This window comes from Populus alba, chromosome 12 (genome assembly GCF_005239225.2).
Source record: "Populus alba chromosome 12, ASM523922v2, whole genome shotgun sequence".
Classification (NCBI taxonomy): Eukaryota; Viridiplantae; Streptophyta; class Magnoliopsida; order Malpighiales; family Salicaceae; genus Populus; species Populus alba.
This window is the reverse complement of record NC_133295.1, coordinates 13,148,979-13,172,418: the sequence shown is the minus strand read 5'-3', so window position 1 is coordinate 13,172,418 and position 23,440 is coordinate 13,148,979. Positions and strand designations below refer to the sequence as shown.

General features: G+C 34.1%; 2 protein-coding genes and 1 long non-coding RNA gene across 3 annotated transcripts; all 3 read left to right on the top strand.

Annotated features, from left to right (window-relative positions):
• The first annotated feature begins 1,809 nt into the window (after window positions 1-1,809).
• Window positions 1,810-4,218, top strand: LOC118042497 (protein ROOT HAIR DEFECTIVE 3 homolog 2-like). The gene is made up of 7 exons (XM_035050203.2): window positions 1,810-1,837; window positions 2,356-2,447; window positions 2,551-2,819; window positions 2,891-2,990; window positions 3,091-3,243; window positions 3,369-3,476; window positions 3,962-4,218. Exons 1-7 carry the CDS (start codon window positions 1,810-1,812, stop codon window positions 4,109-4,111), a joined length of 900 nt encoding a protein of 299 aa, XP_034906094.2. The 3' UTR covers window positions 4,112-4,218.
• Window positions 4,219-5,262: 1,044 nt separating this feature from the next.
• LOC118042499 (uncharacterized) lies at window positions 5,263-7,059 on the top strand. The gene is made up of 5 exons (XR_012171366.1): window positions 5,263-5,498; window positions 5,583-5,651; window positions 5,734-5,795; window positions 6,269-6,440; window positions 6,803-7,059. It is a non-coding gene; the product is annotated as an uncharacterized lncRNA (long non-coding RNA).
• An 8,432-nt stretch (window positions 7,060-15,491) lies between these two features.
• LOC118042496 (protein ROOT HAIR DEFECTIVE 3 homolog 2) lies at window positions 15,492-22,604 on the top strand. The gene is made up of 20 exons (XM_035050201.2): window positions 15,492-15,780; window positions 15,895-15,961; window positions 16,064-16,166; window positions 16,343-16,413; window positions 16,623-16,686; window positions 16,966-17,031; window positions 17,149-17,196; window positions 17,302-17,364; window positions 17,478-17,534; window positions 17,911-18,069; window positions 18,150-18,218; window positions 18,309-18,400; window positions 18,706-18,784; window positions 18,952-19,117; window positions 20,926-21,017; window positions 21,120-21,388; window positions 21,460-21,559; window positions 21,659-21,811; window positions 21,921-22,028; window positions 22,310-22,604. Exons 1-20 carry the CDS (start codon window positions 15,636-15,638, stop codon window positions 22,424-22,426), a joined length of 2,088 nt encoding a protein of 695 aa, XP_034906092.1. The 5' UTR covers window positions 15,492-15,635; the 3' UTR covers window positions 22,427-22,604.
• The last annotated feature ends 836 nt before the right edge of the window (window positions 22,605-23,440 follow it).

The window sequence follows — 23,440 nt, the reverse complement described above, 5'->3', positions numbered from 1 at the left end:
CCAGAATTGACAGGTATTTTAAAGACAATAGATTTGAAAAATGTCCATATGAACACACACAATATATGTGAAGAAAGAAGCAGATGGCAACATATTATTTGCGTGCCTATATGTTGATGACTTGATATTCAAGACATTGGTCTAATGACACATTTTCTTAGCTTAGAAGTAACGCAGAAAGAAGAAAGGATTTTTGTATCCAAAGAGGTTACGCCAAAGATATTCTTAAAAGGTTCAAGATGGAAAGCTGCAATCCGGTATCAAACTCCAGTTGAGAATGGAGTAGAATTGAGGAAGAGTAAAGTTGGAAATGTTGATCCAACTTACTTCAAAAGCTTAGTAGGAAGCTTAAGGTACTTGACATGTACTAGACCAGATATACTTTACGGAGTTGGAACTTATCATCAAATATATGGAGACACTAGACCAGTCTCACTTGAATGCAGCTAAGAGAATTCTTCGCTACATCAAAGGAACAATAAATGAAGGTATGTTTTTATACCTCAAGTAAAAAACTTCAATCTTGTTGGCTACTAGGATAGTGATTAGGGTAGAGATCTGGATGAAAGGAAAAGCACAACTAGATTTGTCTTTTTCATGAGAGATTACATCTTTCACATGGTTATCCAAGAAGCAATTGATAGTAACGTTATCAAGCTGTGAAGTTGAGTATATTGATGCTAACTCAACTGTATGCCATTTAATATGGTTAAGGAATATGTTGAAGTTTTTGGGATTTCCTAAAGAAAGTCCTACAAAGACTTATATTGATAATCGATCAACGATTGCATTAGCCAAGAATCTAGTGTATCATGAAAGAAGTAAAACACATCGATACACATCATCATTTTATCCGAGAGCATGTAAAGAACAAAGAAGTTGAACTGATATCCTGCAAAACAAATGATTAAGTTGTAGATATCTTTACAAAGCCATTGAAGGGAGAAATATTTATCCGATTAAAGTTCATGCTTGGCATGATATCTCTCGATTGAGTTTAAAGGAGGAATTTGTTGTGGTAAACTCAATCTAGAAAGTCAACCATCAACTACTACCTGCAGCCACCAACTATCAACCATCCAACCACCACTTGAAGTTTGAATTTTCTTACTTTCAATTTGTGTATAAATAAGTAACTAAGTTTATGCTATTGAGTGTGGGAAAGACAAGAGAGAAACACTAGAGAGAAAAAAAAAGGTGTGTATTAAGAGTTTTTTGTTTGTATTTGTAAGCTTATTGTTTTGAAATAAAACCGTGTGTTTTATCCCCTTTGAGTGATCCAAAACCACCACCAGTGGTTTCTTCCACCAACAAAAACTACATGCATTGGATTGGTTATGAAAGGAAGCAGTGCAACTTGTAAATGGATGGGATATGAGAAGCACCATAATCATTTAATGATTGACTAGTGTAAATATGATAGGAACTATTTGCATAATTGCAGGTTTTGGCTAAGCAGATATGCGTATCGGTTTAGATTTGAACCTTGAAATTTTGTGTGGAACTAATCTGGTTTGTCTGTCGTTGCTGTTTATATGAGTTTAGATACTTTCCAGCTAGTCCTCTATTCGAAATTATCTTGACTGTCAAGCTAAACAACTTAACTGCTGGATTTATATCCATCTTGAGAAGGCTGCATATATCTATCCTGGATAGGCTAAGTTGTCTAGCTTGACAGTTAAGATAGGTGTTAAACTGTCAATCTTTCATTTATCTCAAGGGTTTGATTAAATTGCTTAGGTACTGCTATTTTAGCCTTCTATTTGATGAATTGTGAAATTTTATAATTCTCCTTGGCATGCTCCGGTAATGGAGACTAGCGGCACTCGATGGGCAAGTAATATGACTGCAGAAATAGTTTAAACCTGAAGGAAAACTTCATCTAACTGATTATGATATGCATGAGTTATAAAACTCCCAAAACTGTCCTGAATTAGTTTGATTCCGTATGAGAATTAGTTTTATTCTCTCATGGACTATTCAAAAAATCTTGTATCCCCTCTAGCACTAGAATCAATTAAGGTATACATTCTCAGGATGCGTTCCTTCACCTCGTCTTCTTAGGTGACCACTTGCATTCTGTACTCGTGCAAATCTCAAGTTGTTACAGTTTTACTCCAGAAGATTAATGCTAGTTAAATGACTACTTCATTGAACAAAAGCGATTGCCTGGGATATAGAAAAAAAGTAACTTAAAGGATTAAATGACGGGAAGTGACTAACAACTTTTTAAGATATTGCTAAACATAGCCCATCCTTCTATGATTTGCGTTCATATGATTGGTGATCATCTTTCATCTACTAATTCAGTTTCCTGGACTTGGCAACTTACCTTCAATATTTGTGCTCTTTCAGATGCTGCCATTCAACAGAGTGAGTGGAATGGTTCAAAAATTCCGCGAAAACTTATTTGTGATATGTTGTCAGAAATGATGGCAAAGTACAAGGTATTGCCTTCACTGATATCACAATCCGTTAACGTTCTTGGTGCTATGTATGTCACTCTACTCAATCAAAATTATCAAATCTTGATATGTTGCACCTGCACAGAAACGAATAACTCGTGCGCTTGCCAAAAGAGTAGAATCCTTATTGGAAGCTGGTGAAAGAGATACATGGGCATCAATAAGAAATCTTTTTGAGTGCACCACCGAGGCTGCTGTATCGGAGTTTTCAGATGCTGTTGTTAGTTTCAATTTGAACAGTTCGGAAATCGACACTAAATCGCAACATTTGAGGGAGCATGCCAGAAATTTATTGGAGATGAAGGCAAGAGAAGCAGCAGCTGCAGGGAGAGTTCTGAGGCGCATGAAGTATAGGTACATTACTTCATTGTTGCTGTCTTATTTTTCAATTTTTTTTTTTATTAAAGATTTGGGGCGTATTCTAGGTTTTCACATGTCCTCGGTGATTATGAAAAGTCAATGTCATGGTATAATTGGACTGAGGAAAAAAACCTTGATGAAGTTGAAAGGAACGCGCTCTCAGAGGTAAACATTGCCTAGATTTTGTATAATTAATGGCTGCTGGGATGCTTAAATGGTTAAACTTTGAGTTCCCTCTGAATGTCTCCCAATTATTTTGTTATAGTCTTTGAGAATACTATCAATCATGGCGGCCATGCGCTTCGATGAAATGCCTGATCAGATTGAGAAGGTACTTTATTCCTCTCTTATGGATAGAGCTGTTCCTGATCCATCTCTGCCAAATACGTTCATGGGAGCCTCAGACACATGGGAAGAGGTAACAGTTGGTGAATGTGTGTTTAAGTTATATTTATGCATGCTTAATGGTATGCAAATGTAATGCATTTATTTTTACACGTCTCTGTGCCAAACTGGTTTCACATAATAATCAAATATGAGCAGGTTTCTCCAAAAGCTACCACTCTACTTAAACCAGAGGACTGCAAATCATTGTGGATGAATTTCATAGAAAAGATAAAGCCCATGATGACCAGAGCTAGATCCCGCCAGGTATATTTTAGACACCGTTCGGAAACGCGGTATAAATCGTGTTCCCAAAAAAATCAAAAAAAAAATTTCGCTAAAATATAATATTTTTTATATGTTTTGAATCGTGTGCTGATATTAAAAATAATTTATAAAAAATAAAAAAACATAATTGACATGCATTTCGACATGAAAAGTTATTTGAAAAGTAACTGCTATCACACTGCCAAACATACTCTCTGGTATCACATTACATGTTCATTTGGTAATTTGATTGCATTCACAATATCTGTTTGAATGTATTTTTTACTAAAAACAAAAACTTTAAACTCAATTTGCTAGAACATTCTCGGTTTATCATATGCCATCTTTAATTTATATACCAATTGAAGTTCCTATACTTCTGAACTTAAGCACTGAAACCAAGAAAATACTTTAAGCCGATTGAAGTTTTTTATGACTAGAAATTTATGCATCACTCGAAATGTAATACTTGGTGTTTCCTTCAGGATGGTCGCAGGAGAACTCGAAGGTATGCTGCTGCTGCTGCTGGTGGTGCTGCTGCTGCTGCGGCTGCGGGGGTGGGGGCTGCGGTGGTGGGGCCTGCTGCTGTGGTAGATGCAGGGATTGTGATTTTCATGAGAGCGATGAGGCTGTGACAACAGTAATAATGGCAAATCCACACTTGGACAGTTAATATTAATTGTGTGTCCAACGATCCATGCAACATGTTATGGTGAATCTGATGAAAGAAGTTTGTTTGTAATTTGATAAGCGGTACTGGTAAAAATATCATCAGTTTCTACAAAATGGTAAAAAATATTTTCAGTTTTCTATAAATGGTAATCTTGCAAATCTCTCATCATAGATTAATCGAATTCGGTATTGTAGAGTAATAATCAATGGAGGTATAAGGAGGATGTCACTACCGTGACCGGAAAGAGGAAACTTTTAATATGATATTTTCTGTAAATAATAATAATCTCCAACTTTCTTTTGTATCAAAAGAAAGCATAACTCTTGTGAACAGAAATGGAGGGGATCAACTGACATAAAACTCAAGCCACTTTTAGTTAACCATGAAATGAAGGAGGGGATCAAATTAAATCCAAAACTAAATATATTTTTTAATGAGTTAATATAAAGTCATTAATTCTTTAGGTATCAACTAATAATTTAAGCTTTTAATTTATTATGGTTTTTTGAAATGATATTATTTCTTAAGTTTCATTTATTAACTTAAATTTCTTGATTGGTATAGTTTTTCGACCGGTGCTAATTCTTTGTGTTCTTATTATTAATATAAAATGAAGGTGGAGGTACGTCACTGCTTTGCCTAGCTATGAATTAGAGGAGGAGAAGTTTAAAAGATAAGGTAAATTAATTGTTTTCAACTGATGGATTGTGTTTTTCTAGTATTTTAGGCTTTAGCTTTGTTTCTGTTTTACCAAATAAATTAGAATTCACAGCCATTGGTATCATGAATTGTTTTGTCATTGTTAGTAGTAGTATTAGTAGTAATAGTAGTAATAATAATAATAATATAATAGTTATTATCACTCCATAATTTGTTAATCAGACTTTATAATCTATTTTTTATTATTCAGATAGGCCAATGGTCCCTAATTTTTTTTATATAATATAAATGATGATAATTAGATTTTCACAAAAAAATGATATTAAATTTCGGCATTACAATATTTATATATAGAAATATATAAAAATTTAAAGTCTTGTTTGGTTAATTAAAATATTTTTATTTTATCTTTTTTAAACAATTCCTATCACCAAATTTATTTAGAATTTTATGCTTTTGGGTTACCTAGTTGTGCTATTATTATTGTTATTACTGACCGAAATCCCTTACGTGATGTATTTTACAGGTTGATCGGCTAAGGCAGCGGTTCTTCCATTCTATCTCTCCGGGAGGTCTTGCTGGTGATAATAAAGAACGGCGTCCAACCTGCTTCAGGGTTTCCCCTTCGTGCAGAACAGATACGGAAAACCATAAAGGAGAACAAGGATCTGGATCTTCCTGCTATGGAGGTTTATTTATATATTGATGACTTCTTTTGCGAAAAATTAATTAGATTTTCCTGTGTGATTGTATTTCTCAATTTTATTTATTAGGTGATGATTGCCACATTTCGATGGGAACAAATTACCAAGGAGACGCTCAGTCGTTTGAAATCTGATAAGGTATTTGTTTCTTCTTACAAAAGTTATTGTGCTACCTTGATGTAAGAATCATATCACTCGTTATACAATTGATTTCATACAGACTGGTCCAGAACCGAAGTTTAGGAAAAAGCTCATATCTATTTTGAAAAACTCCCTCTCCCAGTATGTGTACATCTTGCTCTGTATTTTGGAAAGTTATACGTTCTGCATGCATCTCTTCTATTCAATGCAGAATCAAAATGTTGCAAAGCATGCACTACAGCAGTATGATCATTACATGGGCTGTATTGGAAGTTTCCTCTATCTCAGTAGCTTTCTTCCACATGAAATATTGAAGTATACAACTTCTTGTTCAACTTGATTTGGAACCTCTACTGTTTCTTATGGGCTTGTAATACTGATTTTTCAATAGACATGACATGGAGGCCACTCATTTTAAAGAAAGTATTAGAGATGAGAAACGACAAGAGTTGGAAATAGAGGCACTAAAAGTAAGGCCTTAATTAATATGTAAACATTTTCGTTTGCTTCTGTAATTAGGTGATACCTCTTCAGTATTGCCTGCAATATTTTTCTAGTTTGACCTAAAAATCTATCAGTGTTCCTGGTGATCAAGTTTTTGGTCTGTTATGTAGGTTCTGCACCTAGCTTATGTTGACATGCTGCGACATCTGCATTATAGTGCACTAAAAAGTTTTATGAACAGGTTGGTAAAGAGGGTGAAGGAGGCATCTAGAGATGGGTTTGAGGCTTCCATTGATCATATTGTTCAGGACGCCATGCACCAATTTGAAAAGGGATGTAAAGGTAATGCAATGTTAACTATGGACAGCATGCAATAATTATCTGTTTATTATTTCGTTTGAGAATAAAGAGTACTCTCCTTAAATTGCTAACGTAATACATTAACTCAACCTTTGAAATCATATACTTCATAGTTTATAATCCTTCACTTTGAAAGTATGATTGCTAAGGAGTTTCAAACCTGGACGAAAGACTCACAAATGATGCTCGCATATATACATGGGCTACTATCGATATAAAATGCTGAAATTGGTTGGATTAAATCTGAATTAAATTTTAAAAAATCACTAATTTTAAAATTAATTTCTAACAGGCATGTCATTTTTATTCAGTTTCCTATATATTAATGGCTTTCTCTATATCAGATGTCTCCAGCAGTCAGGGAAATTCTTCTTTGTGACATTGAGAAAATGAAATCCAAAACGAAAACCAGATTTTTATAAGGTAATTTCCTCGTATTAAAATTCATACCAGTCAGGGAAAGCTCTTTCACGTTCTAAAATCCCAAACAATCATCGACTATTGACGATTCATGTAATTTTATCCTAGTTTCTAAAAGGAAAATTAGGTTGGGATGTTCAAGCTTTAAAAGCATGATCAATCTTCTTGCTGCTCGTGGTGTCCCAAGACCACGACTGTTCTATGATAAGGCCCCCATTGCTCATAGCAGCAAAGTTTCTTATATTATATACAGATATATATTGCATCAATTAAAGTTTCTTATATGTACATGTATTGGAATATTTCTACTCAATAATCACATAGCACACATGGTGTTTTCTTCATAAGGTTTACAATACATTAAAGGAAAAGGCTGTGAGAGGCGTACGTAGCGCTGGGAATAGGTGGCATGACAAGGGTAGGAGTTGCAATGGCATCGTTCATAGGGGATTGGGATGCAGTTGCGGCAAAGAAAGCAGGAGACGAGGCGTCAATAACGGTCAGAAAGATAATCAAGAGACACATGCTGAAGCTGGACAATTTCAATCCCAACGAGAATACCGACAACAGTGCCAATGGCATTGTCGATAACCTTGTAGGTGAAACTGTCTATTTCTGATCGAACTCCCTTTCCGATTCGATCCGCCCCCCGGCTGGGAGGACCGGGGACTTCCATGAAATGAAAACGGGTAGCATCGTCGTGACCTCCTTAATTCTCATTGCCTCGTCAGCATGAAATCAACCGATCCTAATTAAGGGATCGAAGCCCTCCTGTGGGTAGAAGGAAGAGAGCTTCTAGGAATAAGTCAACCAATAAGGTCAGCTCGTAGGTTTCCTGATCTGAAACCGCCTGGGCAAGTTTGATCGAGGATTGGAGAGGCGTGAAAGTCAGCTCTGACCGGGCTCTGGAGATGAATACCGATAGAGCTTACCGGATGCACAATCGACCTCAGACAGCTCTCCCGTGCGGGAGAAGAACTACCCAATCTCTCTTTATTCTGGCATATAAATGAAGGGATCGAAGAGATTATGGCCGGCTGCCTTCGCCCACGAAGGAATCGGAATCGCGAGCAAGATGGAAGGGTGTAAGAATCAGCTTCTTGGGAGAAGCCAAGCCGGATAGGCTTTTTTATGTCGAAAGCCACAAAACTAGCTATCTAAACAATCCCACCCTACAAGCTCTGATCTTTTTAGCTCGATCTTATCTCAGTAATGTCATCCATTTGTTTGAAATGGGAATAGCAGTCTCGGTTTCCAGAATGTCAACGTGACACCGCCAATGATAGTGCCGATGACCTTGAAGGTGACACTTCTGATGACCTTACCGATGACCTAGCTGATGACAATGTTGATTGCGAGAGTGCCGATGATAGTGCCCATAACCTATCTAATGACAATGTCGATTGCAAGAGTGCCGATGACCTTGCAGATGACACCGTTGATGACTGTGACAATGAATAATATAGTTTATGATTCGTGTGCCTTATATATTTGGCCACCGTACAAGAAACTATGTTTTGTGATTTATTTTATTGCATACTATTTTTTTTTTTAATTCCATGTGATTCAGAATAATTTATTACGTGTAATTCTATTTTTTTTTTCTCAATAAAGCTACCAAACTTTTTATTTTAAACTTTGAAAAAAAAATTGTTTCCTGAAATTTTTGTTACCTACTAAATATATTTGGATAAAATATATTAACAAAAACAATTTCGACATCCTAGTAGTAAAGGATAGCAAACCATTTTTCATCCCTGTAGAAATGGTGGAAAGAATCTATAATATAATAAGGTAAAGGATAGTTCTTTTAGCACTAATTCGCTCTTATAATAACTGTTAAATAAAATCTTAATGTAAGTCAAAATTCTTGATTAAAAAAATATTTATGTTAGACTAGTAAATTTTAGTGTAAGTAAGAAATTCTTAATAAAATAAAAGATTTGGGTTAGACTAATTAGTTCTCCTTGTTGACTTAGTTAGTTAAAATTTTTATTGGATTATGATAGTTGGAGGTTGTAATTTTTCTATAAATATAAAAGCAAATGCATTTATAATTTTAATAAGAGTTTGATCAATCAATAAGTACTTAAAAGGTTCAAACACTTTGTGTTTAATTTCCAATAATTGGTATGTAAACTTAGATTTGCCAATAAGTTTGAATCTACATATTAAAGTACCATAAAAATTTTAAAATATTGTTATAAATTTGGAACTACAAGTTTAGAGTTATAAAAACAGTGTCTGAAGTTCAGATTGTTAACATTAAATTTAGTATCTAATTTTGAAATTTAAAATTCTGTTAGTTGAGGCAAGGACGAAAAAACCTGAAATAATTGGTGACTATAATGGGAATCTCATATATGTTTCTTTGAAACTATAATACCAGGAAGATCGAAATTACTATTCCAAAGGTAGCAATAGAAAATGAAAAAGAAGAACGCAGGTTTATCAATGTAAAAGAGAAATATACACTCTTTGAACAAATGGTGGAAGAAGCTAACAAAATAATTAAAGAAAAATATAGGCTTATTTTCGAAGAAATTAAAGAAAAACATGAACAAAAAATGAAAATGATTAATTAAAAATTATCATAAAGGGATTTTGGCAATGAATGAGAGATCTAACTATGACATTCTAGAGCCAAAAATCTTAGAGAGACAAAATGGTGAAAAAAGTCTAGAACATGAAGTAGGGAAATTTCAAAACTTAAATAAGAAATCTTATAAAAGAATGATTAGGGAATTATAAGATGTTAATTCAAAATTGGATATCAAAATAAAGAAATGAAATAATTAATCATATTATGATGGAAATTGTGAATAATATTTCAAAATAAGTGGCAGTCAAAGTCAAGAATCACTTAGATGAATAGAAGAAAATGAATCAAACTTTAATTTGAGAGTTAGGTTAGCCAAAACAATACAATGCAAAAAAGATTATTTGAGATTAATTTTTCTTTCACCTATAATTTGTTTTATTAAAACAAATTTTCAATAGTTACAAACTCCAATAGCTTTTAAAAGCACCACCATAATTACTTCTCCAATGAAGATTTTAGAGAATCAGTCCTGCATGATCGATTCTAATAAAGCAATGTTCAATAAATTACCTTAATTTTGTAAAAGGTAAATAGTGAAAGCATAGCGTAACCAATATTTTCTTCTTGTGTTTTCTTTCACTTTTCCGCGACCATAACTAGAAAACTGGGTACTACAAACCCAACCACCAATTTATAAGTCTCACAGACCAGTGGATGATATATTTGTGAAGACACTTGTCATGATTAAATTTTTGACAACATAAATTCACTAAAAAATGAAAATGAATGAAAAATAATTTGAAATTTGGTTTAAGTCAACACAAATTAAAAATTTTGAGAAATAATCAGAATTGAATTAAGTTTGGGAGTCAATTTTGTTAGAAATTAAAAGAATTAATAAGTTTGGGGACATAATTAAACTTTGATTTAGTTAATTAATGCAATCAGAGGTTTAATTGAAGAAATATCAAAGTTCAGGGTCAATTTGAGTCAAAATGGCAATAACTTAAATTCCAGGGACCAAAGTGAATAGGCTCCGAAATCCAGGGGTCTAACTATAATTTGGACCAGGGGCTTAATTAGAACAAGTCAACTTCGAGGACCAAATGGAAAACGAGCCGCCCCAGCCTAGAAACGGCGCCGTTTCATTCCCATTCATCGTCTTCTTCCTCTGTTCCTGTGAGAAAAAAATTCAAAATGCCACCCATGACGGGCGGCTCAAACGCAGCAAACGCTGACCGATGTGGTCTACCAAGGGTCCCAAGCCAATCATGCTGCCCCTCCAAATACACAGCCAGAGTCCGGGTCAAAATCCACCACCAACAGTCCAGCCGTGGCAGGACTGTTGGTGTCCGAGTCCGGGCAGAAAACCAACACCCCAAGCCACGCTTATTCTCATCCTGAAAGGGAAGAGACGGTGGCAGATGAACCACCAGAAGTCCAGCCCTATAAAAAGCAGGGGGGAGAACCAGACGAGAGGAGACCAGGAGAACAAGGGAGGCAGAACCAAAAACAGAGAGGGCTCGAGAGGAACAGGGGACTTCAACTTCCCTTCACCTAGTTAATCCCATCAACCAGAGGAAAAACGAAAAGAAAAAAAAAACGCAGAGAAAGAGACCGAGAGAGAGAGAACGAAAAAAAAACAAAAAACAGAGACGATACAGAGATAAAAACCAGAAAGAAAATAAAAGGAAAAGAGAGCGGAAGGGAGGAGAGGACTGGGTCTTGAGAAAGCAAAACGTAAAGACCAGGAAGAGAAGACGAGGAGCAGAGAGGAAGTCCGAGGAGTGCTTCATCCAGCACCAGCATTTTGCCGCTCAAGGTCGCTGCAAAAACACGCAAGTCACTTTCAATTCCCCCCCTCCCCGCACTTTAATTACTCCCCTTCTGTTCACGCACGCTTGCAAGTAAAAAAACAAGAAAGAAAGAAAAGGGAGCTGAGCCGGGAACCCGTACGGCTAAGCGAGACCCAGTCCAGTATAAAAAAAGAAGAATAAAATTGGGCTGTGTCTGGGCCTTAGGCCCAGCTAATACAAATTATGTTTGCTAAGGGTGTATTTGAAAAAAACATATTTTTATGTATTTTCCATGTATTTTATCCCTTTTTTATTTTGATATTTGGCCAAACAAATTTGTTTTTCATATTAGAAAATTTTGAAAAGTTTTAGAGATCTTCGTTAATTTATTTGTGGGCCCCTTGCACTTTGTTTTATTTTTTTCTTCGCGTTTTGTATTTTTTTATAATATGTGCTCAATCTATGAACCATTATTGTGTTAAATGCAAACTTTATTGTGTAATGTTCCTTTTATTTCCATCTAAAAGGAGAAAATAATAATAAAAGGATAAACAAAAAGAGATGGAATAGGAAAATTCTTCTTCAATTTAATTTTTTGTAAAATTAGTCATTGATATTAGAGTCAGGAAAACCATGTTTTTTTTTTTTTTTTGCAATAATTATCAATGCTAAAGTTGAAAATATTTGTAGGAACTATATACTAACGCCAGATTCAAGAACATAATAAGAAGAATAAAAAAAAAAGAAAAAACAAATTCTTAGCAATTTTAAACAAAATCAACAATGTAGTCTGCCTCAAGTGGGATACTTAAGTGGTGATAATATCTTTTTTTTTGCGTAACTAGTTTCGTACCATTAAATCTCTGTTGACCAATTAGGATTTCTAGTGACCATAATACTAGGTGGTGACTCCTTTAACTAAAAAATTCCCTAAAAAACGAGAAGCTAGATATTTGTTCTTTGTCCGATAAATTACATGAAAACTTTCAATCGGTCACTGCAATGTCTGAGTGTGACAACATCAATGCCATTGGTTGGTCTTGTTTTGGTTTTCTCTATTGGGGGAGAGGGAAAGGTTGAGGCAAGACTTCTCATTGCTGATAAATTAACTAGAGGAGTAAGAAGAGATGTTGCAAAGAGGAGTAAGGCCCTCAATTACGAGGGAAAAAGAAAATGAAGAAGCATGATTGGGACTGGAAAGGGAGAGGGTATTAGGTGTTCTACATGGTTGCTGCCTATTTTGAGATAGAGAATTTTTTTATCCCAAATTTAAAATGGTGTCAGCTAGGTCAGATCATTTAGGTTCTGAGTCAACCAAGTAGATCATCTGAGTTTGACTAAGAAAAATTATTAAATGTTTTTTTTGTTAACCCAAACCAGTCCAGGCCCTAGGTTAACCCACAAGCTAGTCCAAGTTTTATAATGATGTAACTAACACTTACACTTTCATAATTTTGAGAACTTCAATTTCATTATATTTCATATATTCTTCCAAAAAGTGTTGTGTTTGACAAATCAACATTATTTGTCAAGGTTGTCAATTTTGTTTTGTTTCATCGAGAATGTTTGATATATCTTGTACTAGTTTTTTTTTTTTAAAAACAAAATAACTCGGAATAAATTTCATCTCGCTTAGGATCTTGGTCCATTCTAGATTTTTTAGTCAAATTCCAGCCTAAAATTCCAATTTTGTTCTAACCGTTTTGTAGTTTTGTTATGTGAATAATCTTTTTTTTTTTTTTAACTAAATCTATGTTTTTCCCTAACTTCATCATTGAACACTTGGTTTATTGAAGATTGAACTTTCATAATTTTATTATGGTTTTCTTTTTTGGTTGTTATATTAGTCTCATGATCTATGCTAAGGGTTTAATGAGTTAACTTAGTTGTTTCGAGTTTTTTATCTATTTTTAAATGATATATATTTTTTTAATTTCATTATTCAACATCTTGAACATTTTGTTGATTATGAATAATGTTTTTTTATTTGTTTCAATTTATTTTCTATGAAATTACCTCACTCTTTTGTTCTAGGTCATGAGTTTTACGAGTTAATATGGATAAACTTAGGTTGTTTTATTATTTCTCTTTATAGATAAATTTTTTCTCAATTTTATCATTCAACAATAAGTTTATTGGAATTAAGTTTCATAATTTATTTTAATTTACTTTATTTAGGATTATCATAGTTCAATTACAAGTAAAACTAACTATAAATTATAATCTACCCTAGATATTATTGGGCTCAATTACAAGTAACACTAGGATCACTAATTTTTTTAAGCCTAATATAAGAAGAGTACCGAGTTAAGACATTAAACTTGGCTATGTTATGTTACCCCTTTAACACAAAAAAACTAACTAAAAATTATATTTTCGAAAAAAAAAAAACTAAGTCAAATTTCCAATAAACATAATAAAAGAAAACATCAATTTAATCGTACATCCATTTACTTGTTCTCAATTACATTTCCAATCTATACATTTTTTCAACTTAATTAATCTAAAAATATTTCTTGCATTTCTCAATTGTATCGTTTAATCAATTTCTTTTAATAGTTTTAATCTTATACGCATAATTTATACAATTAAATTAAAGAAAATTTGAAAAAAATATTGATGAACATTAATAGAAAGACCTGATTGAGAACTGTTTTAAACATTTGAGATGACATTGATTAATTTATGGATTTGGGACTCAGTTGAGAGTTTGGTAACGTATTTTGGTAACGTAAGTCAAAGTTTAGTGGTGCTTTGATAGTCATTAGCGATAAGAAGAGTAAATTATAAATTAGCTAGGTTCTTTTTTATATTTTCAAAATAAATTGAATAGTCTTTCTAATTTCGAAAATTAATTAATTAATTTTTTACCAGTGTTAAACATATTTAATTTAATAATTTTTATTCAAAAAAATATTTTCTTTTTAATAGTCTTTTCATATTATCTTTCTTTTTTCTTTTGAAATTAATACTTAAAATTAAAATGAAATGAAATTAATTGGAAAAAAACATGAAATGGATGAAACAAATCAAGTCGTGGGCTGATTTTAAAATATAAAGACTAATTAATTAGTTTCAGGAACTCATTTCGCAAAACTAGAGAGAATAATTTATAGTTTACCCTGAAAATTTATGAAAAAAAGAATATTGAGTTAAGACATTAAACTTGGATATGTTATTTTTATCGATTCTTTTATCAACAAAATATCTAAAAATAATAAAATAATTAATTTAAAATAAATTTTTTTTTTTAATTCAAAATAATTTAAAACACATAAATAATTAATCTCCATGTCAAAGAATCAATTCAACCAAAAACTTAACCTATTAGGTGAAATTTTAAGATATGATTTATATTATTCTCTAAAACATCCCTTTAAATGAAAGCCCTTAATTCGGGTAAGAAATTTATACAGGCCCACATTAACTTGTGCTTGATTTTTATCAAATAAATAGGGGTGATAAGATTTGAACTTGTGACCACTTGGTTATATATCAAATTGAACCAATTCAACTTAAAAGCTTAAATTATTAAATAAAATATTTATATATGATTTATATTAGAAATACCTGATTGAGAATTGCTTTAAACATTTGAGATCAACTTGATAAATTTATAGATTTGGGACCTGCTTGAGAGTGAGTATATAGGTTTAGTCGAGTTTTCTTTTCTTTTCCTTTTCCTTTTCTTTTTTTCTTTATTATTATTATTAGTGGGGTCAAAACTCAAAAGCCAAAAAGCAAACAACTTACAGTAGAAGTAGACTCATGAGGTCTTACTTTTAATAGGATCCTTTGTCTCTGCCACTTTACTTATGTGTTTAAGATCCCTCTGCAACCTAGAAACACAAACACAGGAAGGAAGACACTTTGGAGTTATTAGGAATTTCATTCTAAACTTGTTTTATAAAAAAATTATTAATTTTTTTATCAAACATAATTGATTTTATTCGTTGTTGTTAATTGTTTTTTTTTTCTTTTCTCCTTGTAAGCTTATCGTAATATCTACTACGGACTACTTTTTTCTTCTCTTGAAATAGATACTTAAAATAAAAAATGAAATAAATTGAAAAAGAACATGAAATAGATGAAACAAATCATGTTAAGGGTGTGAATTTAAAAACATAAGAACTAATTAGTTTGTTTTTTGAAACTAGAGGGATTATTTAACTCATTAGTCAAAAACTAGCGAGACTAATATTTTATAGTTTACTATTATCTTGCTGGAGAGGGAACTCAAAAGCAAAAAAGCAAACAATTTCTTCGAGTAGAAGTAGACTCATGCAGACTTATTTTAATAGGATCCTTCGTCCCTGCCACTTTACTTTTGCTTTAAGGTTCCTCCGCAGCCCAGAAACACAAACACAGGAAGGAAGACACTTCAAGAGTTGTTGTTATTGTGGTTGAGTTAGATCGTTAATGAAAATGGAGCAAGGCATGCAGCTGGTTGATGGAAATGGCAAGTTCAACGTGGATGGACTCAAAGACTTCATGACAGCCACCGAGTTCGCTCAGTCCGGTCTCTCCTATGCTATTGTTGCCATCATTGGCTCACAGAGTAGCGGTAAGCAAGTGTTCAACTTCTTAACTTCGTGTTGATTTATTAATCATTTCTTAATAGTCATTGATTTTAATGAAGTTGGTAGTGATAGCTTTTTGCTTAATTGATCTTGAGCAGGGAAAAGCACCCTAATGAATCAGACCTTCCATACCAATTTCGAGGAGATGGACGCATACAATGGAAGGTTTGATTTTATTTTATTTTTAGTTGAGAATTTGTATATTTGACTGTTCTTGTTGCTTTGTATACATGAAAGAGGAAGATAATGTAGTTATATACGTTTCAGAGGTCAAACAACCAAGGGCATTTGGATTGCAAAGTGTAGTGATATTGACCCTTTCACGATTGCCATGGATTTCGAGGGAACCGACAGCAATCAAAGAGGCGAGGTAACTCTTAGAGCTTTCAATTACTTTAGCTTTGCTTTGTTAATTGAGAGGGTTTTATGGTTCCATTGTATTCTTTGCAACCTCTGTGACATACAAATCGTTGATTACTGAATGGTTTCAATCTGCGAATGTGATGCTTATACAAGTTTGGCACTGCGACTACGTACTTTTTTCAGGATGATACAGCGTTTGAGAAACAAAGCACCCTATTTGCCTTGGCAATCGCTGACGTTGTTTTGATAAACATGTGAGTTTTTTATGTTCATCATTATAATATTTGAATGCCTTAATTTTCTGCCAGTGAAGTTTGATAAATGTCCACAACTGCGTATGACTCTGTGTAGCCAATTTTTTTTTTAAAATAAAAAAAAAACTCATGATGTAGTCTTCCATAGTCGGTAAGGCAGCCCAGTACTTTTTTCTGTCAAATGATTTTGTGTTGAGTATCATATGCAGGTGGTACAAAGACATTGGTCTGGAAAATGCAGCCAGCAGACCCCTTTTAAAAATAGTTTTCCAGGTACTTGAAAGCAATTTGCATTAACTTAAGTGACCAATATCCAAACTTCTTTAGATAGTCAAGTTTGGATTGTCTCACATTTAATTGCATTTGATTGGATAACTGTGTTTTTCGTAACCTTAGGTAAGCCTGAGCCTCTGATTCCATATTCACAGCAAACTTACCCCATTTTATCAAAACTGTTTAGCTGCATTCATTTAGGCCAGTGTGTAATATTGAGTATTTCACCCAAAATAATTTGATGCTGATATGTGATAATCTATTATTTCTTGTATTCAGGTCATGAAGCGTTTATTCAAGCCCCGCAAAAAAACACTACTGTTTGTTCTACGTGATCACTCAAAGGTATGGACTTGTTGTGCCCATAAGTTTCTTGAGAGAAGATTCCATGCACCTTGGGCTCCATTCTTTGAATGCATCTTCAACGCTGAATCTCTGTCCCTTTTCTGATTGTCTGTGTAGACTCCACTTGAACATTTAAAGACTGCTCTCTTAGAAGATATTGAGAAGGTACTTCTGTTCATACTTCTTATTCTCTGTTTATGCAATTCTCTTTCTGGATCAATTATTTCTCTTCTTATTCTCCAGCATTTTCTGAGGTCATACTTTCTGCAGATTTGGGCTGCAGTTGCTGAGCCTGAGACTCTCAGCAGCGCTCCTCTCAGAGAGTTTTTTAATGTATGAAAAATCACCTCCATCTCCATACTGATGCCATTGGCATATATTTATCATATGTTGCCTTTTTGTTTAAGTTCCATGAACTTAATATGCTTCTAATTATTGATATAAAGGTGGAGATCACTGCTTTGCCTCACTATGAATTCCAGGAGGAGAAATTTAAAGAGCAGGTAGCTTTTCCACTAAGAAAGCAGTTTGTCAATCCTCAAAACTTTTGTCCTGAGTTCTTCTAGATTGTGCTGCTGCGTGTTTTCTAGAATTGATGTCTGGAATGATTTGTAGCTTTGCACATGCTCACCAAATAATTGGAATTCACAATCATTGGCGTTTGTATGAAGGGACAGAACAGCTTAGCTTTGACTGGAGAGTGTTTAATAGTCATTAGGAGTGTGTCGTGTAAGAATGACAAAATGAGCATTAAGTCCTGTGATCAGATAATTTTATGGATCTGTGTATGTGGGAGCAATTAGGACAGCAATCATCAAGTGAAAAATCCAGTATCTGTAATTCGTAACTACATTTTTCTGATAGCATTGACATTTACAGGTTGCTCAACTGAGGCAGCGGTTTGTCCATTCCATTTATCCAGGAGGTCTTGTAGGTGACAGGGAGGAAGTTGAACCTGCTTCAGGATTTCCTCTTCGTGCAGAAGAGATTTGGAAAATAATAAAAGACAACAGGGATTTAGATCTTCCTGCTGTCAAGGTTTATTAAACGCCATTTTCCTCTGTAAATATAAACCATCAGGTTTCATATGTAAATATACTTCTCATCTTGTTTATCAGGTCATGGTTGCCACAGTTCGATGTGAAGAGATTGCTGGTGAGAAGCTCAAATGCTTTACAACCGACGAGGTACTTTATTGAATCTATTTTCTAATTTCTTTCTTTTAAAGTTCACCGACCTCATTTAATATCAGTTAGTACTAAATTTATTTCTTACAGGATTGGTTGAAAATGAAGGAAGATGTTCAAGATTGTCCAGTATCAGGGTTTGGAGGAGCTGTCAGTTCTATTTTGGAAACCTATCTTTCAGAGTAAGTATACATCATGGGGTCAATTCTATAAGATCATGTGTTCTCATTGTAAGATCTGTGTGATATTTAATGTTAACTTACATTGTGTTTTATTCCAAGATTCTTCAATTTTAATACTTCTTCCGTCAGTTGATCAGTTGAGTATACGCTTGTCTGTGTCAAAACGAAGTGGAAACTTTGAATTATGATCAATTTGATAGTTATACTTCCGTTCGCGAAGTAATTGATTCCTACTTAAATTATCCATATACTTCTTGTTCAACTTGATCCGGAATCTCTTATTTTGCGTTTTTTTCCCCCATTAGATATGACAGGGAGGTGGTCTATTTTGATCAAGAAGTACGAAATGCAAAACGGCAACTGTTGCTGTCAAATGCATTGATGGTAAGGCCTTAGCGTGTATATTTCCTCTTTCTAAGTTCTTAACCTCCCTAGTTGTTGTCAAATTTGTTGATATTTGATCTTTTCTTTTGCCTTTTTTTTTCGCAGGTGTTTTTGTATTTATATGTTTCTTATACTGATCAACTCAAATGTGCCAATATGTTATGTAGGTGGTACGCGATGCCTATGATAAGATGCTGTTTTATTTGTATTCGAACACATTTGATAGGTTTAAAACTAGCCTGAAACAGTCACTGAATGAAGGAAAAGAATATGTTGCTGCTATTCATTTCTGTTCCCAATCGTTCATGCGCGAGTTTGATCGAGGATGTGAAGGTATTTAGACTCCAAACACTGAAGATTTTTATTTTTTTATTTTATTTTTTGCTTTTCTAAAAATCCACTATTAATTTATTTTTTCTTTGCTTTTGTTGTTGCATCTTATATGCACAAAACTGAAGGGTATTTTTTGGACTTCATAATCTTCTAAAGCAAGCAACTCTTCTTTCAATTGTTTTATCATTATATTCTTTTCTTAATTTTGAATTTGTTCTCAATTCCGAGTACTTCTTTCAAGAATAAAAAATTCTCTTGTGATGGTGTTGGACTCAATAATGCAAAGAAAGATTACCTGTAATATTATCTCCAATGTTGTGGTACTCTGTGGTAGAACAATAATGAAGGTTGTGACTTGTGCCGAACTGAAAAAATGAACTCTAAAAAAAATGAATTGCTGATGAAAAGTAGAAGCATATATTTGAATGACAAGAGGTTCCATCCCTAAAGGAAACAAATCAGTACAAACTATATTAGAAAGTTAAAAAGTTACAGTTAGTCCCTAATAGTGAATGTAGATTTTAGCTTGAGGGGAGGGCCATGTGTTTAACTCTTTTAACGTGATTTAGATTCTTGAAAGTTAAAGACTTACAGTTCAGCACACCCTCCAGTCCTTTGATCTCAGAAGCTCCTTATTCTTCCAATTTGATTTTCAATTGAGGTTTCTCTTCTCTTCACAATCATTATAGTCTCATCTCCCACTTTAATAGTAATAATAGTATAATAATCGTAGTCGTAGCTGTGATTTGTTTAAAATGGCTTCCCTTTTCTAGGTATGATAAATTATTTTTACAAATTCTGTATAGCGTTGGCTGGAATTCAAACTTGCTCTGCAGTGAAATGGAATTTATCCTCATGGTTTTCATGGTCAATCGTTTTCTGATACTTAAAACTACATGCATTGGATTGGTTATGAAAGGAAGCAGTGCAACTTGTAAATGGATTGGATATGAAAAGCACCATAATCATTTAATGATTTACTAGTGCAAAAATGACAGGAACTATTTGCATAATTGCAGGTTTTGGCTAAAGCAAATATGCACATCAGTTTAGATTTGAACCTTGAAATTTTGTGTGGAACTAATCTGATTTGTCTGTCGTTGCTGTTTATTTGAGTTTAGATACTTTCCAGCTAGTCCTCTATTCGAATTAGCTAAACAACTTAACTGCTGGATTTATATCCATCTTGAGTAGGCTGCATATATCTATCCTGGATAGGCTAAGTTGTCTAGCTTGACAGTTAAGATAGGTGTTAAACTGTCAATCTTTCATTTATCTCAAGGGTTTGATTAAATTGCTTAGGTACTGCTATTTAGCCTTCTGTTTGATGAATTGTGAAATTTTATAATTCTCCTTGGCATGCTCCGGTAATGGAGACTAGCGGCACTCGATGGGCAAGTAATATGACTGCAGAAATAGTTTAAACCTGAAGGAAAAATCTTGTATCCCCTCTATCACTAGAATCAATTAAGGTATACATTCTCAGGATGCGTTCCTTCACCTCGTCTTCTTAGGTGACCACTTGCATTCTGTACTCGTGCAAATCTCAAACTGTTACAGTTTTACTCCAGAAGATTAATGCTAGTTAAATGAATACTTCATTGAACAAAGAGATTGCCTGGGATCGATATAGAAAAAAGTAACTTAAAGGACTAAATGACGGCAGCGACTACAACTTTTTAAGATACTGCTAACATAGCCCATCCTTCTATGATTAAAATTGCGTTCATATGATTGGTGAGCATCTTTCATCTACTAATTCAGTTTCCTGGACTTGGCAACTTACCTTCAATATTGTGCTCTTTCAGATGCTGCCATTCAACAGAGTGAGTGGAATGGTTCAAAATTCCGCGAAAAACTTATTTGTGATATGTTGTCAGAAATGATCGCAAAGTACGAGGTATTTCCTTCACTGATATCACAATCCGTTAGCGTTCTTGGTTCTATGGATGTCACTCTACTTAATCAAATTATCAAATCTTGTTATGTTACTCCTGCTTAGAAACAAATAACGCATGCGCTTGCCAAAAGAGTAGAATCCTTATTGGAATCTGGTGAAAGAGATACATGGGCATCAATAAGAAATCTTTTTGAGTGCAACACTGAGGCTGCTGTATCAGAGTTTTCAGATGCTGCTGTTAGTTTCAATTTGAACAGTTCTGAAATCGACACTAAATCGCAACATTTGAGGGAGCATGCCAGAAATGTATTTGAGATGAAGGCAAGAGAAGCAACAGATGCAGAGAGAGTTACGAAGCGCATGATGGATAGGTACATTACTTCATTGTTGCTGTCTTCTTTTTCAATTTTGTTTTTTATTAAAGATTTGGGGCGTATTCTAGGTTTTCACAGGTCCTCGGTGATTATGAAAACTCAATGTCATGGTATAATTGGACTGAGGAAAAAAACCTTGATGAAGTTGAAAGGAACGCGCTCTCAGCGGTAATATTGCCTAGATTTTGTATAATTAATGGCAGCTGGGATGCTTAAATGGTTAAACTTTGAGTTCACTCTGAATGTCTCCCAATTATTTTGCTATAGTCTTTGAGAATACTATCAATCATGGCGGCCATGCGCTTCGATGAAATGCCTGATCAGATTGAGATGGTACTTTATTCCTCTCTTATGGATAGAACTGTTCCTGATCCATCTTTGCCAAATACGTTCATGGGAGCCTCAGACACATGGGAAGAGGTAACAGTTGGTGAATGTGTGTTTAAGTTATATTTATGCAAATGTAATGCATTTAGTTTTACACGTCTCTGTGCCAAACTGGTTTCACATAATAATCAAATATGAGCAGGTTTCTCCAAAAGCTACCACTCTACTTAAACCAGAGGACTGCAAATCATTGTGGATGAATTTCATAGAAAAGACAAAGCCTATGATGACCGGAGCTAGATCGCGCCAGGTATATTTTACTCTGGTATCACATTACATGTTCATTTGGTAATTTGATTGCATTCACAATATCTGTTTGAATGTATTTTTTACTAAAAACAAAAACTTTAAACTCAATTTATTAGAACATTCTCGGTTTATCATATGCCATCTTCAATTTATATACCAATTGAAGTTCCTATACTTCTAAACTTAAGCACTGAAACCAAGAAAATACTTTAAGCCGATTAAAGTTTTTATGACTAGAAATTTATGCATCACTCGAAATGTAATACTTGGTGTTTCCTTCAGGATGGTCGCAGTAGAACTCGAAGGTATGGTGGTGCTGGTGTTGCTGCTGCTGCTGCTGTTGCGGTGGCGGGGCCTGCTGCAGGGATTGCGATCTTCTTGAGATCGATGAGGCGGTGACAACAGTAATAATGACAAATCCACACTTGGACAGTTAATATTAATTGTGTGTCCAACGACCCATGCAACATGTTATGGTGAATCTGATGAAAGAAGTTTGTTTGTAATTTGATAAGCGGTACTGGTAAAAATATCATGAGTTTCTACAAATGGCAAAAATATTTTCAGTTTCTACAAATGGTAATCTTGCAAATCTCTCATCATAGATTAATCGAATTCGGTATTGTAGAGTAATAATCAATGGAGGTAGAAGGAGGATGTCACTACCGTGACCGGAAAGAGGAAACTTTTAATATGATATTTTCGGTAAATAATTAATCTCCAACTTTCTTTGTATCTTGGTAATAAAAGCATAACTCTTATGAACAGAAAAGTTCCTGATCCATCTTTGCAAATTGTACAGATATTTGAGGGCTGAGGTATTAATCCCGTGACATCGATCAGATCAAGTCAAGATAGAGAGATTAAAAAAATAAAAATCCCATTGGATCCTATTCAAATAATTAAGAGTTGAATATAGAGACCAACTTAATTTTGTTTTCTTATGAACTTATCAACCAACTTGATTTGGCACTTGACACTAGATTAAGAGTTAACAAAAACCCTACACAGGTTGTCACTTAAAAAAGTGCACGTGGTCGGTAGACATAAAAGTCTGGCAAGGATAAAAATGAAGAACAAGTGCCACTTAAGAAACAGAGCCCTGCGCCACCCTCAGTTGGCACTAAATCAATACTTGTGAGAAAACCAGACACTCTAGAAACATATAACCCTTCTTCTTCTTCTTCTTCTTAACAAAACCCTAAAATGCTATTGTCTTTCGATAAACTCAAGTAACTCTATCTATCTACTGTTGGGCGGAATCTGGGGACCGGTGATGAACTAATAATTGCTCATAGGAGGGATAAGCACACTGAGACACAATATTTTACGTGGTTCGGCAAAACCGTCTACATCCACGGGAGAGAATCCATTTATTTAGAGATTAGAGAAAGGATACAATAAATACATGGA

Excerpts from the sequence above, each read along its gene's own strand:
- LOC118042497 (XM_035050203.2), top strand. The coding sequence starts at position 1,810 with ATGGAGACTAGCGGCACTCGATGGGCAA. Across the intron at positions 2,448-2,550 it reads AAATGATGGCAAAGTACAAG|AAACGAATAACTCGTGCGCT; the intron begins GTATTGCCTTCA and ends GCACCTGCACAG. Across the intron at positions 2,991-3,090 it reads AAAGGAACGCGCTCTCAGAG|TCTTTGAGAATACTATCAAT; the intron begins GTAAACATTGCC and ends ATTTTGTTATAG.
- LOC118042496 (XM_035050201.2), top strand. The coding sequence starts at position 15,636 with ATGAAAATGGAGCAAGGCATGCAGCTGGTTGATGGAAATGGCAAGTTC. Across the intron at positions 15,962-16,063 it reads ATGGACGCATACAATGGAAG|AGGTCAAACAACCAAGGGCA; the intron begins GTTTGATTTTAT and ends TATACGTTTCAG. Across the intron at positions 21,812-21,920 it reads CCTCAGACACATGGGAAGAG|GTTTCTCCAAAAGCTACCAC; the intron begins GTAACAGTTGGT and ends AAATATGAGCAG.